This window comes from Falco cherrug, chromosome Z, assembly GCF_023634085.1.
Source record: "Falco cherrug isolate bFalChe1 chromosome Z, bFalChe1.pri, whole genome shotgun sequence".
NCBI classification, from domain to species: Eukaryota; Metazoa; Chordata; class Aves; order Falconiformes; family Falconidae; genus Falco; species Falco cherrug.
Window position 1 is genome coordinate 36,234,444 of NC_073720.1, and position 20,816 is coordinate 36,255,259.

The 20,816-nt window shown below is 42.3% G+C and overlaps 1 protein-coding gene across 1 annotated transcript in view; it reads left to right on the forward strand.

The window, feature by feature from the left end:
- Window positions 1-3,764: 3,764 nt before the first annotated feature.
- Window positions 3,765-20,816, forward strand: part of SH3GL2 (SH3 domain containing GRB2 like 2, endophilin A1) — a 101,845-nt gene continuing 84,793 nt past the window's right edge. Inside the window, exon 1 of the mRNA XM_055699419.1 lies at window positions 3,765-3,963. Within this exon, the coding sequence (XP_055555394.1) occupies window positions 3,919-3,963 (45 nt within the window). The 5' untranslated portion in view covers window positions 3,765-3,918. The remainder of the gene's footprint in view (window positions 3,964-20,816) is intronic.

The following is a 20,816-nucleotide window of genomic DNA, read 5'->3' on the forward strand; positions in this document are numbered from 1 at the left end:
CAGCATGGGAGTTATTCTGTCTCATGTCACTGCTGGAAGGTTCCCAGACTGCTAACTCTACCTCTGTTGCAAACACCCTAGCAGAAACTCTATCTGTAGAGACTGAAGCCGTCTGGAGCTTTGCTATGCATCTTCACCTCTCAACACTGGGAAGAAGACCAATTCCCAAATCCCTACAAATGACCTAATTATGTTGCCCCTTTACCCTCTGTAAAACGGGTTTAAGTTCCTTGAAGGAAAATAGGAGAACTCGAGAACTAATCTAAGAATGGCCAGATAACAGGAATGAAACATCACTGTAAATGAATTACATGAGGATTTTGAGAAAAAACTGAGCACATTTAGTTTGCCTGTGCTCAAATGAAGTAACAGAAACACAAGACTGAAATCAGGGTGCAAATCGAATGGAAACAAGGTTTAGACCATGTGTTAAAGAAAATACTGATGACTGCCAACATTCAAATGTGGCCAAAAAACAGTGGAAAGGTTGTTGTACCATTAGGCTTAATGTGGCAGTGCACTGCAAATTGCTACAATGACATTTATAAGGAATTTATTTACCATCTAGATATCCATAAAAGATTTTTACACGGTGTTTTGCTGAGTAACACAGTTTAGATTACTTATATTTTAAAAAAAGATGGTGCAATTTCATGTGTTCTGCTAGAGAAAGCCAAGGTACAGTTTTCAGAAATGTTCTGTCCCAATAACCCTGACAATGTTTGTCAGAGGTTCTGAAAATCAGGCAGCTTCAATGAGTAGCTTAACATATGAACTATCTCAGATTAGTTGTTCTTTTGAAGATCAGGTACAAGATAGTTTTGGTGTTTTGTTTTCTCTTTTTTCCTGTTTTCTTCTACACCTTCTCTGAAAAACAGATTTCATGACCAGGCAACTGGAAGAATAGAGAAGAATCTTATTCTAGATTCTTTGGAATGATATCATCGTGTAGGTTAATAAAAGCATCTATCTGCCACACTTACCTACCTACTATCAGTATTTACAAGGTCACACTAGAGCCCTTTGGTGATAAAAAATGCAATTCTTTCTGTGCAGATGGGTTATTTCCTATGTATTACTCCCCATTGTACTTGCATGACAGGTTTAAGTTAGCAAAGATTTTTGCTATTAAAATCATCAGATAATGCAAACAAATATTGCTAGAAGTAGCATGCAGTTCTAAATTTGCAAAATCAACTATATGTAACATAAGAACAGATGTGATTAGCAACCTAAAGTCATAACGGTGTGCACAAAAGACAGGATTAGGGTTGCACTGATAAAAGCACTTACTGCATTTGGTTATTGCTTGCATATGCAACAATGATGTTTCCTTTATTTTTTTATTGTTAGAATTTTATTTTGCCATATAGAATAAAAAGAAGTGCTTAGCATATTACATTTATTTATGTTAAAATGGGATTTGCATTTGGAATATATATAGACACATATACGTACATGTAGATCTCATAAATACATACAAATATTTCAAAATGAGATGTGATACATTATAGGCAAACATAATTTGCTATTGTTCACTACAGTGTATTAAAAACAGAAGTTATCTCACTGGAGCAGATTTAAAAGCATTATTCATGTAGATTGCTCCAGGAGATGAAGTCAAAATGGCATGATATACTGAAGGGCAGACACTAAATTAAGTTCTCTTTGGCTGACAAGGGTCACCATTAAATTTACTCAAAGTAGTTTTAAGTCCATTGACACTGACACACATAAATTTTGTTGTAATAAAGAAAATATTTTCCGCTCCCAGGAATGTAGATGTTCTAGGAAAAAAAAAAAAAGAAAAAGAAGTGTGAGCATGAGTAAAAGTGTTAGATTCAGCTCGGAGAATACAAATATGCATAGCCAGTAATATACGGTGAGTCAGGGCATTCAACTCCTTTTTGGTCTGATTTATAGCCAGGCAGCATACTAGTAATCTCAATCAACAGTCAGTGGAAGCTCCAGGGGCATAATACCCTTGAAAACAAGGCCTTGTATCACCAGGCTATCACACAGAAACTGAATTTGGTGGACCTTTCTATGCCCACATCGTCTCTTATTTATACTTCTGTTCACCCAGTTTGTACGTAAAATTTGCAGCAGACAGGAATATACTCTTTTGAAATAGCCAGCAAATGCCAGATCCTGAAATGTAACTTATTCAATTCTTATTCAAAATTTATTCAATTCCACTTATCTGGTAACATAGAAATATATTCTAAATTTTCTATAAATAATTAAAATTATGACATATATAATTTTCATAGGACTGCTTTCTACCTCTCACTGTGTTTTGCAGACAATGGAGCCCTTTCCCAAATACTAGGTACAATGGGGGTTTTCTGTCAAAAGCACAATGGCTCGCACAAGAAACACCCACTCCTTTCCTGGAATCTCCATATGGTCTCACTTTTCATACTTTAAAATAATATTAACATGAAAGTGGATGGAAGCATCTCTATGTGGACTTGGGACTAGGCCAGGAAGTGGTGCCTGCTACCATGCCCAGGACAAGGCTGCGGTAATCTCCCACTTAGTTTGTCGTTCTTCACTTTGGTAATATACCCAAAAGCGCCGATGCGACTCGTGTTCAAGATCCTTTCCCTCATTGCAAGTCACTTCCAAGAACTGCATTAAGTCAGTAAGACTCGGTGATCTGGAGGCATTGCTCTGCCTCTGGATGCCCTGCTGCGTGGTATAGTTGCTTCCCCAACACCTCATAGACCCGAGACAGGAGCATCAAGCCTGTGTGGTGGGGGCACAATGGCAAGCAAGTCCACGTAGAGTTTAGAAACAGCTTTAGGTACTTCTGAAAATGTTGTCACCCTGTCTGACTAGCTTGTGTTGAGCATTTGTTGTGACGGAATTACAAAGCCAATATAGGATGGCTGCTTTCAACCCGCTGATAAGAGCTTTGTGCGAGTGTGCATCTCCGTCGTACTAATTTGCAGCACACATATGCTGTGACTGGTCCAGCCTGCAGAGAGGGATCATTATGTTTGGATCACATTGCTCATGTTGTTTAGCCTTTTGCTGGCAGAGCCTGAGTTGTTAATTACTGTTTTGCTAGTGTTTTTTAACACTGAACAGCTTAAGTACACGACTTTCACCTGGGTTCTAGACGTTTACCTTCAAGCCAACAGCCACCCCAGCAGGTTAGGACAGGCAGGCTTTAGATTTGCTTTTCTACACATCTCTGACATTGTGATGGGAGAAAAGCACTTGTTGAGGGATCCCAATTAGGCAGGCTATGACTAGCATCTGTGGTGTAAGGCAAAGCGGGCCTGAAGGAGCTGGTATGGCTACAAACGTTTCCTCAGCTATCTGGGCCACAGCGATCCTGCGTTTGCTACAGCTCTTTTCCTCGTTACCGTTCCACCGATTCCTTCCCTGCGGGCTCCTTTACACCGGTGGTGCCGTGCGGGGCCAGGCGCCCCGCTCCTGGCCGGCGATGCTGTTGAGACGAGGCCGCGGCCCGCGCAGGGCCAGGCCGCCGCGGGGTCCGGCACCCGTGGGCCGCACGGGGCGAGCGCGTACCCCGGTGCTGGGGCCACTCCAGGGCGGGGGGGCCCGGCCGTCGGTCCCGACCGCTGGGCCGCCGCGGGCGGGCGGGGTGGCGGGCAGGGTCCCTGGGGCCGGCGGCCGCGCTGCGGCGGCCCCGCTTGGCGCCGGCGGCGGGTGGCTGCGGGGGCGGCCGGCACCTGGGGGGCGGTGGCGAGGGGCGGCCCCGCGCGCCCGGTGGAAGGCGGCGCGTCACCCCCCTGACGTCACGGCACCCCCGCACCGTCGCCGCCGTCTGACAGCCTCCACCGGGCGCGCGGTGCGTGCGGCGCGAGCGGGCAGGCGGGCACCCCGCATCGCCCCTCGGCTCCCCTCGGCTCGGCTGCCCTCGGCTGCGGCGCCGCCCTCGCCATGTCGGTGGCCGGGCTCAAGAAGCAGTTCCACAAAGCGACCCAGGTACTCCCCGCCCCGCGGCGGCGGGCGGGCGTGGGGCGCACGCGTGGGTGCGCGGTGCGGGGTTATGCCCGGCTGTGCGCCCTGCGCCCGTGTGCGTGGGCATGCACGGGTGTGCGAGGCGCACGAATGTGCGCGGGTGTGCGAGGCGCACGAGTGTGCGTGGGCGTGCACGCGTGTGCAAGGTGAGTGCGCTTGGACGGATGTTGTGCACGGGTGTGCGTGATGTGCGCGCGCACGAGTGCGTGAATGTGTACGGGTGTCCGTGGTGCGCGCGTGTGCGTGGTTCACAGGTTTGCATGAACGTGCACGGTGCGTGAATGTGCACGAGTGTGGGTGGGTCTGCACGGGTGTCCGGGGCTTTGTGTGAGTGCGCAGGTTTCCCTCAGCGAGTGGGCTGTGCAGTACACGCGTGGGTAGGCCAGGGGCTGCCGGCCGGCCGCATCGCCGCCCCCCCCCGTCGCCCCCCGGCTCCGGCAGCGCTGCGACAGGCGGGCGGGGGCTCCCGGGGCGCGGGAGCGGGCACTGAGCTGGCCCGGCGGGCCGGTGGGGCACGGCGGGGCTGTGGGCAGCCAGGGTGGCCGCGGGCCTCGGACCTTCTTTACCGAGGGCTGCACGCCGTGTTCCCACTGGCGAGCCTGACTGTAAATCAGCAATAAACATTACCTTTTTGTTCTGTTTTCCGGCTCCAGAGTACAGCTGAAATCTGAATGTTGAGGTTTGGTCCTGTTGCTTTAGGCACAGTGTGATATTGCAGGAAGGTCAGAGTGGATGCTTCGCCAATCTTAGAGTTGTTTCATAATACAAAATCTCTGTGTTGTATTCTGTAAGGGTACTGTTTCTGAATTAGGTTCTGACTCAGCATGCTTTGGCGATAAATCTAAAATGGTTTCATAGAAGTCAGGGGAATTTTTTTGGAATTCAGAGTTTTGAGAACAAGACCAGCGTTATGTGACTTTTTTGTGGTTGATTTTTTTTTGGGGTTTTGTTGTTTTTTTTTTAGTTTGCTTACAACTAAGTACAAAAATCCTGGTTATTTCCTACTAATTGTGTTTGCAGGCATCTTCAGGTACTAGTCTTGGTCACTGTAAGCGGTCTGTAGGTGCAGGCATGCAAGATGCAGCAGCTGTTACGCTTTCAGCACCTGTGTTTTTCCCTTTGTCATCCATCTCATCTCTTGTTGCACTGTGGGGAAACGTTACTGGAAGAAAAATTCTTAATACAAGCTCTCATCCAAATTCCGATTCTCAGTGCCTTGCATTCGCAGCAATACCCATTATGATTCTAAATGCAGTGGGATATGTCAGGTCCTGCAGGTGCTCATGCAGGCATCAAATGACATTGTGTCTCACCTTTCATACCACATTGAGCTGCATCGTTGTTAAAGTAAGCTTCACAAGAAACCGGCTGTACTCATGACAGATGTAGGAAGGAGCAGTTAAGGGTATCTGAGCCCATCCTGCAGTGCCCATCTGCTGCTGCTGCTGCTTTGTTATTTCTCCCCCCACTACCTACAGTGCTATCAGAAGCCCAGGAATCATCATTGCGGTACTGAGTTCTGGTAGTAAGAACTACATGTCTGTGTTATCCACATTTAGCAAGCAGGCAAGCTGAAGTTCACTTTTTAATAACAGAAGTCTCAGTTCGCTATGATTGTAAACTAATGACCATGCCTCCACAGCAGCAGAGGTAAACATCTTTTTTGGAGGGCCCATGGTGTGAGAGGTCTGTGCATGCTGTTCTGTCCTTCAGACGACACTCCCACACTGATTGTCAGCAATAATGTCATTTAGAAGGAAAGGTTTTAGCTGGCTGAAACCAAAAAACTATGTTTTTGATGCCAGATTTAGCAGCCTGACATCAGATGACCCAGGAATTTTTGGGCCCAGCCTTGACTTTCACAGACTGTGTGTATGCAGGCCATGAAGACGGGAATGACTCACAAGTAGGTTGCGAGACTGATCTGTTTATTGGCTTGTTTTCAGTATGAGTGAGAAATCCAGGACTTAGTCGTGCTGACCTTACTCTAGGGAGTAATCCTTTTGGCTAGGGGTTAATCCCCAGGTGAAACATGGATTGACATTGCTGGTATGAATGAAGCTTCCCAGATAGGACCAAAGTTTGGAAGTTTTAAAAATTCTCGATTATCCCTTTGGTTCTTATTCATGTAAGCACATGTGTGTGATGTGCTGTCATAATAGAGCCCTAAATCATACCAGAAACAATTTCAAGTTATTTCTCAGGTTGCTATGTTCTTTAACCCAGTTCGGCATTGTGAAGTCTTGAAGTCTTTGGTTTAGTTTCTTTATATCTTTAATGCTATTTTTCTTGTTGTAATGTCAGTACCCCTTATACACAGAGAGTTTATGATCATGAGTGTACAATATTGTTAATACAAAATACAGTTCCAGTTAGAAGTGTAAAGATTTGTGGCCCAATTTTAATGTTCTTAAGAAGTTTTTCTCTCATCCAGAAGCCCACTTTCCATAGCACAGCTTAAAATTATGTGACTTCTGTGTCTGGATTATTTTATACAATGTAAGCATTTTGCTTTCATTCATCGTTTTCTGACTTGTAAAATGTCAAACTAGCTTGCATGAAATAGGGCCATTCTGTTTTTTTTACTAGAAGCCATGCTGAAGAACTTAATGCCTGTCAAATTCCGTGCACTGACTGCAACAGCAGGGAGTCATTGAAAAACAGGAGGAAGCTGCTCCTTCCAGAATGAGTGGAGTGTTCACCCTTTTGCCTTTCATAAAAACTTCAATGGTTTTACCTCTGTGTGGCATCATAAAGTTTAGACGAAATATTCCTGAATTTGTAAAAGGAGGGTCAGCCTGGAAGTAATGACATTCATGCAGAATTGCAAGGTGTTAGATTGACAGGTATGGAACAGGTTAGATTATTAACTACTTTATCCCAGATCTGGGTTCTTCACCTGGCATGCAAGAACCGATCCACACACAGAGTCGCAATGCTTGTTTATTGCCTGTCTGTGCAAAGATGGGTGCTAGGTGGTAAATCCACAAAGCTAGTGCACCTCTTAACACATGGTGAAACATGTTATACTCTTTGAACATTTGTTGATAATTATGTTTAATCACACTTAATTCTCGGTTGTTCTAGGAGTATCTTCATTTATAGGTATAATACTCTTGCGCATGTTCTGTGGAGAGGGGGCTTTGTTAGTAGGTGGCTGTCTTTGCTCGAGGGTGGATCTTTTAGTATGCCAATTAGGGTAATTTAACATAGTTCAAGAAATTTTCTGTCTGGTCTCATTAACCATTTCTCCTGGTGTTTATCTCGTTATTTCTTAGCTTGACATATTTATGGTGTCTATTCCTTCTCCCAAGGCCACGTCTTGTTAACTGTTTGTAAGGGTTAATTAATATCCTCTGTTTTTCAAGTTCTTTCTTGGTTTTCATTATAGATATTGACTTTTTTTTTTTTTTAATAAATCATTCTTGTATAACTGTTACCCACAGAACACTTAGGAAGAAGTAACGCTATTTGAATGTTAACTGTGCTGCTGCAAATCTGTCAGACATCCTGCTCCAAAGGTTTTTTTTCTAGAAATGGGCAGCTAAGTGGTGTGCCACCAAAAGGTCCCTTTTTTATTTAGGCTTGCAAAATCCTCTGCCATTAGTGCTATGTCAGTGTGACCAAGAAGACTGTTACTTCCTATAGGTCTGTATACAGTTTTAAAACCACCAGAGTAATTTTGGGTCATACAGATTTGACAGTCTGGGGCATTTGAACAGAGTTGTTTTAAAATAGCGTGAGCTTTGTTTCCACATGACTGCATTCATTGTATAATATGGCTCTTGTGAGGCACAGTCAAGACTAAGCTTTCAGAAAATAATTTCATACAGAAAGAAGTGAACAAAACTCCTGGGAATGGCCACATCCAACTTTCCCCTGGGAACCACTGACATTTAAACATCAGTCTGAATGTGGTGATTTGAACAAAAAGGCCTGTAATATGATTTATTTCCTACCACTGTGTTCTGCTTTTATGATAGAACATGATTTGTCTTAACACTAGGACAGAAGTCGCCAGTTTGCACAGTTTTATAGAGAGACAGGTTTATTACTGACAGAAACAGCTGAAGACACAACTTCTACTCCACTCGTAGTTGTCAGTAACTTGTTACATGCCCTGGTTTTCAGGTGGAAAATACCATGCTTCCTCTGTAACAAGGCAGCCTGTGAAGAGCACAGTGAGCGACTGACCCTAGTGTTTAGTAAGAAGCAAATGAGACTCCTGCCTTGCTGTGGTATTACCCACATCATGAGGATTCCGCATTGATTCAGATCTGTCTATATAGGTTCATTCACAAAGAAGAGCACATTAGGGTTGAGGCAGAGTTTGAAATTGTTGATAATCTGTTTTGAAAACGCCCTGGAAGAGTGTCTGGTTAGTGTGGATCCAGCAAACCTTCTGTGTGGACCACTATAAACATGAGAGTAGTTCCACTGAAATCAGTGGGAATATGAGTGTGACAGAAATTCATCACCTTGTCAAATGATTTTTATGTTGTGGTTCATCTAGCTGAATGTTTGTTAAATTCGTTGGTCAGAAATGTGTAAAATATTTTTCACTGGGGTGAGGGAAGCAATCCCTTATACACAGCATGCGTTCCACATTTGCTAAACTCTCAAACTGCAACAAACCAATTGATATACCATTCCTTTCGTATTGATAGAGAATGTGGACAGTGATGTGTTGATACCAGTATTTCCCTAAATCCCCATCAAGTCCCATATTCATATATTCCTGACTGTCCCACGGTGTTGAGTGGGACCTGTGCATGCTTGTCACATGGATTTTTCCAGTAAAAGCACGTCCCGTGGCTTTTCCATCTGACTGTGACTGAAGCTGGGCTCACACTGGGTCTGCCTGTGTCCTTCCATGTTTTGCCTCAGCCTTGCCCAGCAGGTTATGCTCAGTTCCCATGTATGTATGTGAGCTGGTCTGTGAAGCTGGACAATGCTGTATTTTTCCTGGTGTGTCTGCTGCACTGTGTGTTGCTTATGTTGGGTGCAAAAGAGCTCCATCCTCCTGTGGTGAGGAAGCTTGTGAGCAGGTGGAGGAAGGAGAGCCATTTGCAAGGTGGTGTGGCTCTCAGGATAGTGCCCAGACTGGGTATTAGAGACTTCTCTTCAAGAGCCATGTACCACCAACAGTCTGTTGGTTCTGTCAGTGCAGAGTGGTATGTTTTGAGATGAAGGAAATTTTTGATCTGGGAATAAAGACTATTTTTAGAGGAAAGCATTTACTTAGCTGTGGAGGGAATTATTTCTGCGGCAGGTAGGGGAGACTCTTTCTGTTTGTGCACTCTGGCTTGATTGCCAGATACAGTATTCACATTTGGCATCATTCCCATGTGTCCTTTTATTGATACTACATAATTGAAAGGGTGAAAAATTGACTGTAATCTAAATTGCCCTTTAGTTGGATGCTGTGTAACCCTTCTGAGTTGTTGATGGCCTAAAAAGCCTGTTCCAGTTTCTAACCCTGTTTCTGAATCTAATTGAAAGAACTGTTGCTTTGTGTACAAAAAATATAATAGCTTGTTTAGGGGGTAGGATTTCTCAAGCACCTGTTGCTACAGTATCTTTCCAACTGATATATGCAGTTTCCGTTTTTATGTATAATATGTATGTATATATAAAGCTGGAGCACTGATTGACGCCCATCTGCAATTTTTCTCTCAGTGATCTGCGGAGGCAAAGAATATCTGTGGAAGCGATGCTCAAAACACAGCCTGCATCAGATTTTTTATTTGTTATCTTGACTTTCATCTTTGCTGGAGATGTTACATAGCAAGGAAGAGCTGCTGCTCTTGTGCATTCATGCAAAACAGTGTCTTTAACACTTAAGTGTGCCCTGGTGACCATGACTAACATACTGATTGATAGTGTGCTTTATGAAGGTGCTGAAGCAGTGCAAACAGGTTTAACCAAAAAAACCCCCAGATTTTGCAGTGGTTACTGTGCAGAACATTCTGTAGTTCTACATGCTGTGGAGTGCAGATGGAAGGGAGGTGCCGGGTTGGTCTTAGACATTTGTTATGGAGGATGGAGGGTTGAGGGGCTTGAACATATACTGTCATGACCTATTAGTGTGACAGTGAAGTCTTTGACTTTTAAAAGCTCAACAGGAGGGAGGGGGTTGAAAAGCTGCTTTGCAGGCCACAAGGGACTGTTGCAACTCTGTAGTGCATCTGCAGAGAAATTGCAAATCGACAGCATTGGGTGGAAAATGCCCTGATGAAGCAGGCCCATGGCCCAGTGAAAGTGTGTGGTACTCTCAAGGGCAGCTGAAGCATCTTTTCAACAACCTTTTCTCCTGCAACTAAAAAGCTTTGTGCTGCTTTCTGGCAATTTCTGTGACTGTGGTCTTCATTTTCTTCTCACTTAGTGGTCCCTGATGGACAATGGTGGTGCCAATTCTGTCTTAAATATCTGTAGGTGTGCAGACAAAAGAAAACTGAGTGACAGCATGGTATTATTGTGACGATCTTTGCCACAGCAGAATTACCTAGCCTTCAGTGCTTGTCTAATCCTGCACTTAATCCTGGAGACAAAATAGTAGCTTTTTTAAACCCGAGGTTACAGCACATGTCACAGGAATCCATCCAATCTGTCACAGAAGTGATGGGAATTAAAATAACCTTTTTTTCTTCTGAAGTGAAAAAAGAAAGGATGGAAATTCATATATACTGTGCAAATGTTTTTCATAAGCTTTCCCTTTATGGAGTCTCTGTAGACGTGCATAGGAGAAAATAAAAAATGAGAAGCGGCTGTTTGAAGTTCAGCATAATTTCAGCTTGTCTGTGGATGGAAACCACCGTGGCAGACCTGGACAGAGTGAGTCATGTGTATGTAGCTGTAACAGATGTATTACTGATGGTGCTCTTGTGCCCATGATGGAGGGCATATCTATATAACTAAATACTGTTTTAAAAAATATTTCCTATTACATAGACTGAAATTGTTAGCTGAAGTAGTCGTTGCAACATCACTTGGGTCACACCAAGAAGCAGCAGCAGTGTAGCCTTGCTAGTGGCAGCCTGTAATGGTGGCTTGGTGTGATGCCAGAGGGGCTCCTGAAAGAACGAGAAAGTCAACCACTGGCTTGGTTAAGGGGCCTGTCACCAGAGGAGGGCTGGTGAAGTAAATATGCCACTATTTCAAAATAGATAGGTGCCACGCTGGGTTCATGGTCAGCAAAACAGCAGGTATCGTATTGATGTGATTTCCCATTGGGCTGTGTTTTGGTCATACGTTCCTTGGGTTTGTTATCACTTTGTCAAATGGGGATACTGTACCGAATCCTTTGTAAGCAGGAGTTCTAAAATAGAGAAAAGTGTTGGCTTTTCCCCCTGCTGTGATGGCAGAAAAGCACTTTACACTGTTAAAATGTTTATATCCTCCTCTGCCTTTTTTTTTTTTTGTGAATTTGATTTTTTTAGTCATTTGTGTTATTTATGTATTTATCTACCAATTGTTAATTTTTTGATTGCCTAAATTGCAGTTCTTACTTGCCGCAAAAGGTCTTTAAATATTAAAACATTTTATCTAAACATTTTAAAATAGGGCTTGTTTTTCACCTTTGTATTAAGAAATAGGTATGGTGTTGTGCAGTAACAGGGAGGATACAATTTATTTTCCATTTTAAAGTGTCCTTGAGCATTAGACATCATTTCTGATCTGCTTCTGTGGGGAAGAGTGCCACCACAACAAAATAGTGTGAAAAGGGGTTCCAAAAGGAATGAAAGTTGTTGGGTTTTCTTCCTTAGAAAGAAAATTCTGGAAATTATTCTTGATTTTATCTTTCATGTCTTTCAGTAGACTTAACAGCTCTTTTAAGCAAAACTAGCCAATTAGGTACTTTTGCTGAGTTCTGTTCCAGTCTGTACAATTTTCAGTCTTCAAGATATATGCCAAAAAATCCTTTTCATGTAAAATCAATCTAGATGCAGCAAACGAGTTAATAATTCATAAGGTATAAATGTCAAAAATAATGCTTTTCTTTCAGATGAGTCACTTAAGAGTTTGTCTGTCTTGGAAAGTTATAGCATCATCGTCTAAGGACTGAACTTGACGTGCTGCAATTTTACAAGTATAACTCTAAAATGGATGGATTTCATTCTCCCAGTAGATGAACAGCTTTTCAGCTTAATTGATTTTGTTTGGAAAGGGATCTGAGGACAGCCAACTAGGCCCCGTCCTTCCATTGGAATAAGAGTGTTTGCACAGAGCTGGCCAAGGCATTAAAGATGACCAGTTCGTGTATTTTTCTCAACCAGTTCACCAGCTGAATTTGTATTTCTCTAGGAATGCTATCTTTGGCATCAAATCAGAGTTAGTTAAATGTGGGTCTGGCTTAAAGTGAAAGGAGGTTTCAGTACTTACGAGCAGGTCCTAACTGAGCTGTCTGTTAGTTGCTTCATGCCATTTTTTGCATTGTCAGGAACAGATGGAATTTGATTTTACTTTCTGCTGTAATGAAAGGAAGTAAGGATGTTTAAAACAGAGCTGAGGCACAAGGAAAGTTCAACAACTTGCAGGTATTTTTAGCAACCAAAACCTTTGAATGTGGCAATGTGCCTTGACATGCAGAATATATATATATATACACACACACACACGTGTATATATGGTTTACTGATTAGACTCTGTCATCCAAGGAGCCTTCCACTAGCATTAACACGTGGAAGTTTGTCTCAAGAAGGATGGCTAGATCTTATGGTACTTCTGTTACTTAAGTCTAAATTTGTTTTTTAAACCATGACCATACTGCTCTGAGGCTGGCAGGGAAGTCTCCTTCCTTTTCCACAAAAGTGCTGAAAACCATCCTGCTGTATATGAGGCAGTTCCACTGCTGTCAGAAGTGAATATGACTTGCAGGTAGTAGGCATAATGTACCATACGTCTGCCCTGTCTTAAGTGTAGACAGGTAAAATGGGAGTTTCTGGAGGAGAAGAAGACTTAATTGCTGAAAGCAGAGGCAAGCTTAGATAGGTGAAACAAACTGGACAAAACTGGTAGAGGAAAATGTTTTTTTCTGCATTAAAAAAAAAAGATTAGATCACCTATGTAAACTGCTACAAAAGGGCACATGGCAGCAAAAATTAAGCTTTGCATGATAGGAATGGAATTCTCTAACTAAAGTAAGAGCCACAAATACCTGATAGCAGAAGATACATGACTTTTTTTCTTTGTTTTGCAGTGTTGTAATTCAAAATAATTTAAGTCAGGCTTATTTGGGATGTGTAGTGTTCACGGATGTCACGTCCCTCCTCCAAGGTCTGGATTGGCACATTTCAGAATGGCTACATTGTGGTGGCCAAAAAACCTGTAATGTTTTGTCAGGGTTTTGGTATTCTCTGGAGAGAATTCTGGTTTTTATTTAACTGTAAAGATGGGAGGGGAGTGAGATATTCCAAAGGAAGATGAAAGAGGATTAAAGAATGGAAAGGTCCTCAAGAGGAATCCCCGAAAATGTAGCAGAGGCAAATTCTGTGCGCTGGTATGTATGAGTGACTCTGGCTAGAGGCAGAAGTGGCAGGTATTAGTGAATGAAGCCAGCACTTTCTATTTGCTGCTTCATTAGCCTATTGTGTCCAGGATCCTCAGTTCCTGATCATATCCAGCTTAAATAACACCAGTGGGTTAAAGGGGTAAGTGTGGATGTAATGCTGTCCGTTGGTATGCATAGAATCAAATGTGACTAAGGAAGGGAAAAGCCTACATTGTTTCTAAGATGATGATGATCCCATCTGTTGCAGATTTCCTGTCTCATGGGGAGGAAGAATAAGGAAAAGGAAATACTCCTCCAATCCATGGCTCTGATTTGGGAATAATCTTAACAAAAAGTGCTGGAAAGTCACTGGAAAGTAAGCTCTCCGTGACTCAGGTGCTTGTTCCTTCCCCTAGGGAGTGTTTGCTGTCCTGAGTAGGCTGGCAGAGTCTTTGTGTTTTGCACGTGTAAAGTTTCCCCAGTGCTGACTGCTAAAGGTTCTGCTGGGTTTTGATCAGCGAAGCGCCTGCTTCAAAGCGTCGACTCATTCAGACAGTTCAGTGAAGTTCGGAACTGTCCTGGGCAGAAGCTGAGCTCTGTGTCAGCATGTTCCTGGGGCTTTGCAGCGCTGTGACGTATGCGTGGGGGCCTGAGGTGCTGTCAGTGACTGGAAGCACCTGGCTGGGTTGCAAAGGCAAAATGCGCTAATGGATTTATTAGCTATACACATATATGGCTTTTCATGATGAAAGGCAAGGTTGTCCCCATTTGTCTTGCTTCTCCGTAACCCTGATGTAGGAGGGAAGACTTACTTTAATGTGAGAAAGCATTGGTGCAAACTCTTAAGGTAGGTTTCAGTGTATTTTTAGAAAATCAGCTATCCTTCTGTTCTGTGTTGCTCAGTGCTTAGCGTAAGTGACTAAATTATCTGTCCTTCCTCATATCACTGTTAATCTCTGGACATACATGTACTTGTGGCACTTAAAGTCTAGAAAACCTCAGCTCCAGGAGCTTAGCTGGGGTTTTGGCTGTTGTGTTTCTTGATGCTCATCACAGATATACTGGCCAAGAAAGCAGCCGAGCACGCTCGGGTTGACTTTTTTGACTGGAGCCTACTGGTACCACTGCAGAATCCATTTTAAAAATAAAGTAAGTTCCTGAGATAAAAACAAATTGGAACATGGATGGACTTAAATTTGAAAATACCTGCCAAACTATAGGAGAAAATTCAGTGATGTCCGAGGGCAGGTGTTACTCTAATTTCAGTTGCTGTGATATTGTCTCTGGTAGGGTAATTGCTGATTTACTCCTCTCATCTTGAGAACAAGATGACTTCCCAAATTGTACATTAAAATCAGCTATATGGGATTTTTAACAACTTTTACAAAAAGTAGGCAGTTTTCCTGAGCAGGTTTGGAAGGTTCTCTAGACGCATGCAGACATGGTGCTGTGCGTGCTTGTTCACTTGTATTCTGTGAAGGACTTTTTCTCTCTCTTCTTGCACAGCACATTGGAGCAAGAGAGGTTTGAAAATTTAATGAAGCTGCAATAAACCAGAGTATTCTAGTTCCATATTTTTCTCATTTGTGTTTGCAGATTAACTACCCTTGTGTCCAGGGAAATTTCTTGATCTATAAGAACTCAAACAGATTCACTGCTGTAGACTTTTTTTCCCCCGATTTCCTTCTGATAATTGTTTAAAACCTTTGTAAAATATTATTACTGAGAACTGTATTTCCTTTAGACTCTACATTCATTTTCTTGCAGTGTAATTAGTTGGGAAGGTAAATTAAGCAGCTGAGGGAGAAGCCATGCATGTCAAATGAGCTTTTTGTTAAAGAATGAAGACCAGACCACTACAGCCTTGTGGACAGCTGAACCAGAGGTGAAGTTTGTTTGAATCTTAGGGCATTTGTGATCACTTGAATTGAGCAGGTAGGAGAAAGCCAGCAAAAGGCAAGAGTAGGACCAGGTGTTGACTTTGCATGCTGTGTTTTAGGAATTTTATTAGCACTACACTGAGGACTTAATAGAAGAGCATGTGAGGAAGATTATGACGGTTTTATTGTGTTTTCTATTCTCTAATGCAACATCATGCAAGTAGGACAGTACACTGGCTGTGTCACTTTCAGAAGTCAGCATTTGATTGGGGTGTCAGTTTTCTGGCTTAAAGTCTCCACTGTTGCCCTTGAGAGTGACTGGGTTTGTGGTTATAGATCTGAGATGCGCAATGTTGAAACTTGCTGGCATGAGTAAGCATGGATGAGCTAATGACAGCTTGCTCTGTAGTATTCCTTAGCGAGAGGCTCAGAGTGCTTTGAAGTATTGTTGCCCCATTTTTACTTGCATGGGCTTGCCTTGGAGGTTACCTTCTGTACATTGAGGAAGGAGGTGATAGCCGTTTCTGGCTTTCTTATGCTAAGCTAAGACTTAAGGGAAGGATACGGGAACTCAGTCCTGTTCTATCATAGATAAACCTACCTTCCTGACAGAAAAGCTCAGGGATGGGATTTTGATCAGGTGGGGTGGGGGTGGTGGGGTGGGTGGAGAAAAAAAGAAATGAAAGCTTAGTAAAACAGCAGATTTGTTTCCTGCCACAACCCTCCCCAGCCTGTGCCAGCAGGGAAAACTCTACAGTGCACTCTTCTGCAACCATTTTTCTTCCCACATCTCTGCTGCAAAGTGACCAAGAGGGATGAAAAAGCAACCTTTGCCTCTTTTTCTGTGCCATCCTTTGACATCTGAGGAATTTCTGGCAGAGTTCGTGAGCCTGATTTCCTCTGCACCGTCTCAATGTCACCAAGGAGCTGGGATTTAAGCAGTTAATTCATTGTAACTAATTGTGACTCCTTGGCTGTACTGACATAATGTGGCTGGTTTGCAGGTGGAAAACCTAGGGTATTGTTCTGACACCTGATCTATTCTTAAACAACAAGGGTGCTGTCATTTGCAACTGCTCTAAATTATAAAACAATGTAATATGGCTCTTAATTCTTAAGTGTACTTAAAAGGCAGCTAAATCAGTTCACAAAAGCAGACAGTGTTCTTTTAATAGCAAAGGTGTTGCAAGCAAGCAATGCATTACCAAGACAGTCATCAAAAATGTTCCTAAAATTTCATCTGCCACTGATAGTTGTTGCAAATGAACAATGGATGTGACCTGGTTGTTGATAGGAGACATTCACTAATGTATGTGCTGTTTGCCTTTACTCAGCAGCAAGAAAACATTCTGTGGACTAAATTCTGCTGATTTGGGGTGTTTTGCTTATTTATTTTATTTTAAGTGTTCAGAGGTAATTTCTAACAAAGCTTTTCTTTTTCTTTTTCTTTTTACTTTTTTTTGAAATCAAGTATTTTTGCAGCATATGATCCCAAACATGAAGAAAACATTACAAGATCAAGATGTTTTAAAAATTAACAATGCTGTCTCATTTTTCTTTTTTTTTTTTTTCCTGAATTGTCTTGACATCAGGGTTTAAATTGTTAGTTCTTCTGACCGTAAAAGCTAATGTTTTGTTATAGCCATATGATTATAAGACTTAAAAGTTAGTTATGAGGGGAAAACAATGCATTGCAGCAGACAGATGACAGCCATATCAAAGACCTGGCAATAATTCCTCTGAGCTGTTTTGTCTTCTCTAAAACTGAGCTCCTTTGGGAGCCGTTCCAGTTTAAAATGTGTGCCAGATCTTTGATGGGTGCATGGTTGTGGCTGTCCATTTTGCTTTCTTTCAGATTAAGTGATGTAGCAGCTGATCTGAACTTCTGAAGCTATGTTGGTATTGGAAAGCAACAGTGCAAAATGCATGGGTCTGTAGAACAAAACAATTGGCACAGAGGATGCAGTGTCCCCCAGTGGAGGTGTATGATTTATTTATAGTTTGATTTTGGACTATTTCTAGTCTGGTCCTGTGAACTGAATGCCTGTTACTGGTTGAAGCACATCAGATGAGCTCCTGGAGAGAAATTTCTGCTTCAGTTTCATTCGAAAGAAATCCAGGTCACACGCTGTAAGACTGCTCTGCAGTCTGAATCTTAGTAGAGTAAGTGGGGATGACCATGAGATTTATTTAATAATAATATTAATAATAAAATTAATAATAAAGGCATGAATTTTAACTGCCTTCCCATCCTTTACTTGCACTGCAGCTAGCTTGTTGTGTGTGGTAGGAGGAAGATGGGGACATACTGTACATGTTACTGATCTGCACTGAAATGATAATGCACCTGCAATCTGGAAAAGGTACTTGCTAGTTGCTGCACATTTGTCTTTTCAATTTATTTGCACTACTTAAAATACTTTTACAAGCCAGGTGCTTGTGAGAACTGCAGGAAATAATCCAAGTCCAGGAGGACTTTTCTATGTTGTGTGAATATTTAAAGTCTTGTTTTCACACAGCTGTGAACAGCTCTCTGTTCAGCTGATGCATTACCTTGAGTTTTAAATTTAGTAAATTGCTTGGCTACTGCTAACTTCCTTTGCAAGCAAGGGTGTAGGTAGATAGAAGGAGAAAAGTAACATCATCCACAGGGAAAAGAAGTAATTCAGATTTATGGACAGAGATGGCTGTATTTTAAGTAATGGTGTAATAGTGAACAGATGTGGCAGAGCAAGTTGCTTTACCTTGAGCGCTTTGTAAAGAACTAGGTTGTATCTTCTGAGACACAGACCTACATGGGGGCTGTTACAGAGCCATGAAATATTAAGAAGCCATTGACTGCTAAAAGCAGTGTGTCTCGCTGTGATCTCTGGTACTCTGGGTACTGTCCTGCCATCAAGGAGCTGATCTGAGGTACTGGATGCCGTGCTACAGCACTGATTGTTCACATCGCCAAAGTTTGGATCGTGGAAACCCAGGAGGCTGTTGAGGAACCACTTCTGTTGCTCTGTTGTGAACTCTGATATCTGCCTTACTTGGCCTGAAAAGTAAAGGATCCTTAACCACTACCTTTCTGTGCAGCCAGATAAAAGCTGGGCAATAGATATTCCTACTAACTAAGGGATCCCCACTGGCACTGCAAGCTTTGAAGAGATTCCTCTCTCCCTGTTCCGTGTCACTTTTGTCTCCCCAATAATATGCCAAAGCTGTGATACTGAAAAACCAGCTGCAAGCTAGTGAGGAAACTCTGTGAATTCTTGGTCTCTTGATATGCCAAGAAGGATAGTTATTGTAAATGTGGTCCTTGAGGCAGATGTTTAGTTATTTGGGTTTTATTGCTGTTACGTATCTCTTTGTTTATTGCTGATGGGAACCATTGCTGTCAAACGACCAGAGCCCAGTTAGTAGAGTGGAGTATGGTCTTGCCTTTGCTAGTCTTGCTGCAGGGGCATGCTGTGTAATTCCTGATGTGCCAAATTGCCCAAATACACAGTGCTGGTGAGTAATGGTTCTGCCATACCTGTCTGTTGTCACTGATTTGAAATATGTTGTTTTAAAACTGTGGTTTGCAGCCAGAGATAGACCCACAGTTTCACTGAGAGATACCAGCTGAGATTTTGCCATTGATCAGGTATGCAGTGGGGCTGGAAAACCTGATGGATTTAATCTACACCCAAGAGGCAAAGCTTGTTGTAGGAACTGGAACATCTTTGTTAAATAAGGAAGTCCCTGGACTCTGATGCTGCTTGGATTCTGAAGGCTTAATCTTTCCTGATACTTCCAGTCAAGCAATGCACTTCATCAGAGCCACATGGCATGAATTTTAACTGCCTTCCCATCCTTTACTTGCACTGCAGCTAGCTTGTTGTGTGTGGTAGGAGGAAGATGGGGACGTACTGTACATTTACATGATTTTTAAGTCCTTATATTTAACTTCTTTATAGAGTTGAAGATTTGGATGGGGAAAGTTTATTTGGACAGGTAAATGTTCTGCACTGACAATAAGTTGATCATAATGCATCATCTTTTTAAAATTTGGGCTCGCTACACTTCCCCAAAATTCTCACAAAAGCTTGAGAAATTGTAATAAACACTGCTTCTCATTAATAATTTCACCAAGGAGTTTGTAGTTTTGTTGATATATATAGTGAGAACCATTCTCTCTTTAAACAGATTGGTGTACCTCCTATTTAACCGTAGTTTACTCCAGACATGGAAGTTAAAGGCTTTTCCACAGGGGTGCTCCCTGAATCTGCTTTTTTTGTGTGAACTTTCTTAAGTTGCTAGACATATAGGTGGAGCAGAGTTGGCCCTGAGATGCATAAATGTGACTTCCAGTTTTAGAAACAGAGATAAAAAGCACCGTAGGGTATCTTCTGTTTTATCCATGAAAAAGCTACAGCTAGCATGAAAAAGTGTTTTCTTAGTAGAAGAGTAGGAGATGCCTTGGAGCACTCTACGTGTGTCTCCTGGGCAGTCATGCTGTGGTTTACAGTAATCGCTACAATGGAAAGGAAGAAATTATCCTTGGAATCGAACCTTTTGTGCCCATCTTGTCCTGCATTGTTGGGAGGACTGTAACCACTCGTGGAAATGAAGTTGTGGGAAGACTGTAGGATATTTGTTCTCTGTTTATGCTGCCCATAGCAGTTCAAGTGTGGAAGTCCTATTGCTAGTACATAAGTGAAGCAGTGCCAGTCTGTGCAATTTTAATCATTGTTCCTACCCACAACTGTTTTTCCTGATCTTTGAAATGGAGTTGTGGATTTCAAAAGATTTGGAAGATCACTGGTGAGAGAGCAGTTTGAAATAGTACTGTGTGTTTTGACCATGCAATTTTTGGGAGCCTTTTCTTTGAATTTGAAGAAGAGAATTATTTTTTTTTAATGTCAGAATGTCGTCTAAGGCATGCAAGGTCTGAATCATAGGATCATTTAGATTGGAAAAGACCTTTGAGATCATCATGTCCAACCATTAACTCAGGACTGCCAAGTCCACCACTAAACCATGCCTCTGAGCACCACATCTACACGTTTTTTTGAACACTTCCAGGGATGGTGATTCCATCATGTCCCTGGGCAGCCTGTTCCGATGCTTGACTACCCTTAAATGGTACTTTCCAAGTAATTTTGAGGGAAAGAAAAAAAAAAAGCTGAAATTCAGGAGAAAAAAACCAGTGTTATTTTTGCTTCTTTTTAAACACACTTCAGCATTCAACACTACAGAAGTTGCTAAAGGATTTTTTTTTAAAAAAAAAACAAACAATAACAGTTTGCTACACAGCCCTGAAAGGATTAAAGAGATGCTCCTATTGCCCATTCCCTGAATAGTGTTGGAGCCATGCTGTTCTTCATCTGTTGTCTTTCATAGCTGTGCTCCTCAGAGACAGATTTCAGTAAGTTTTAAGATATATACTAATATGTAATATAAATAATGGCTTTTGTGCT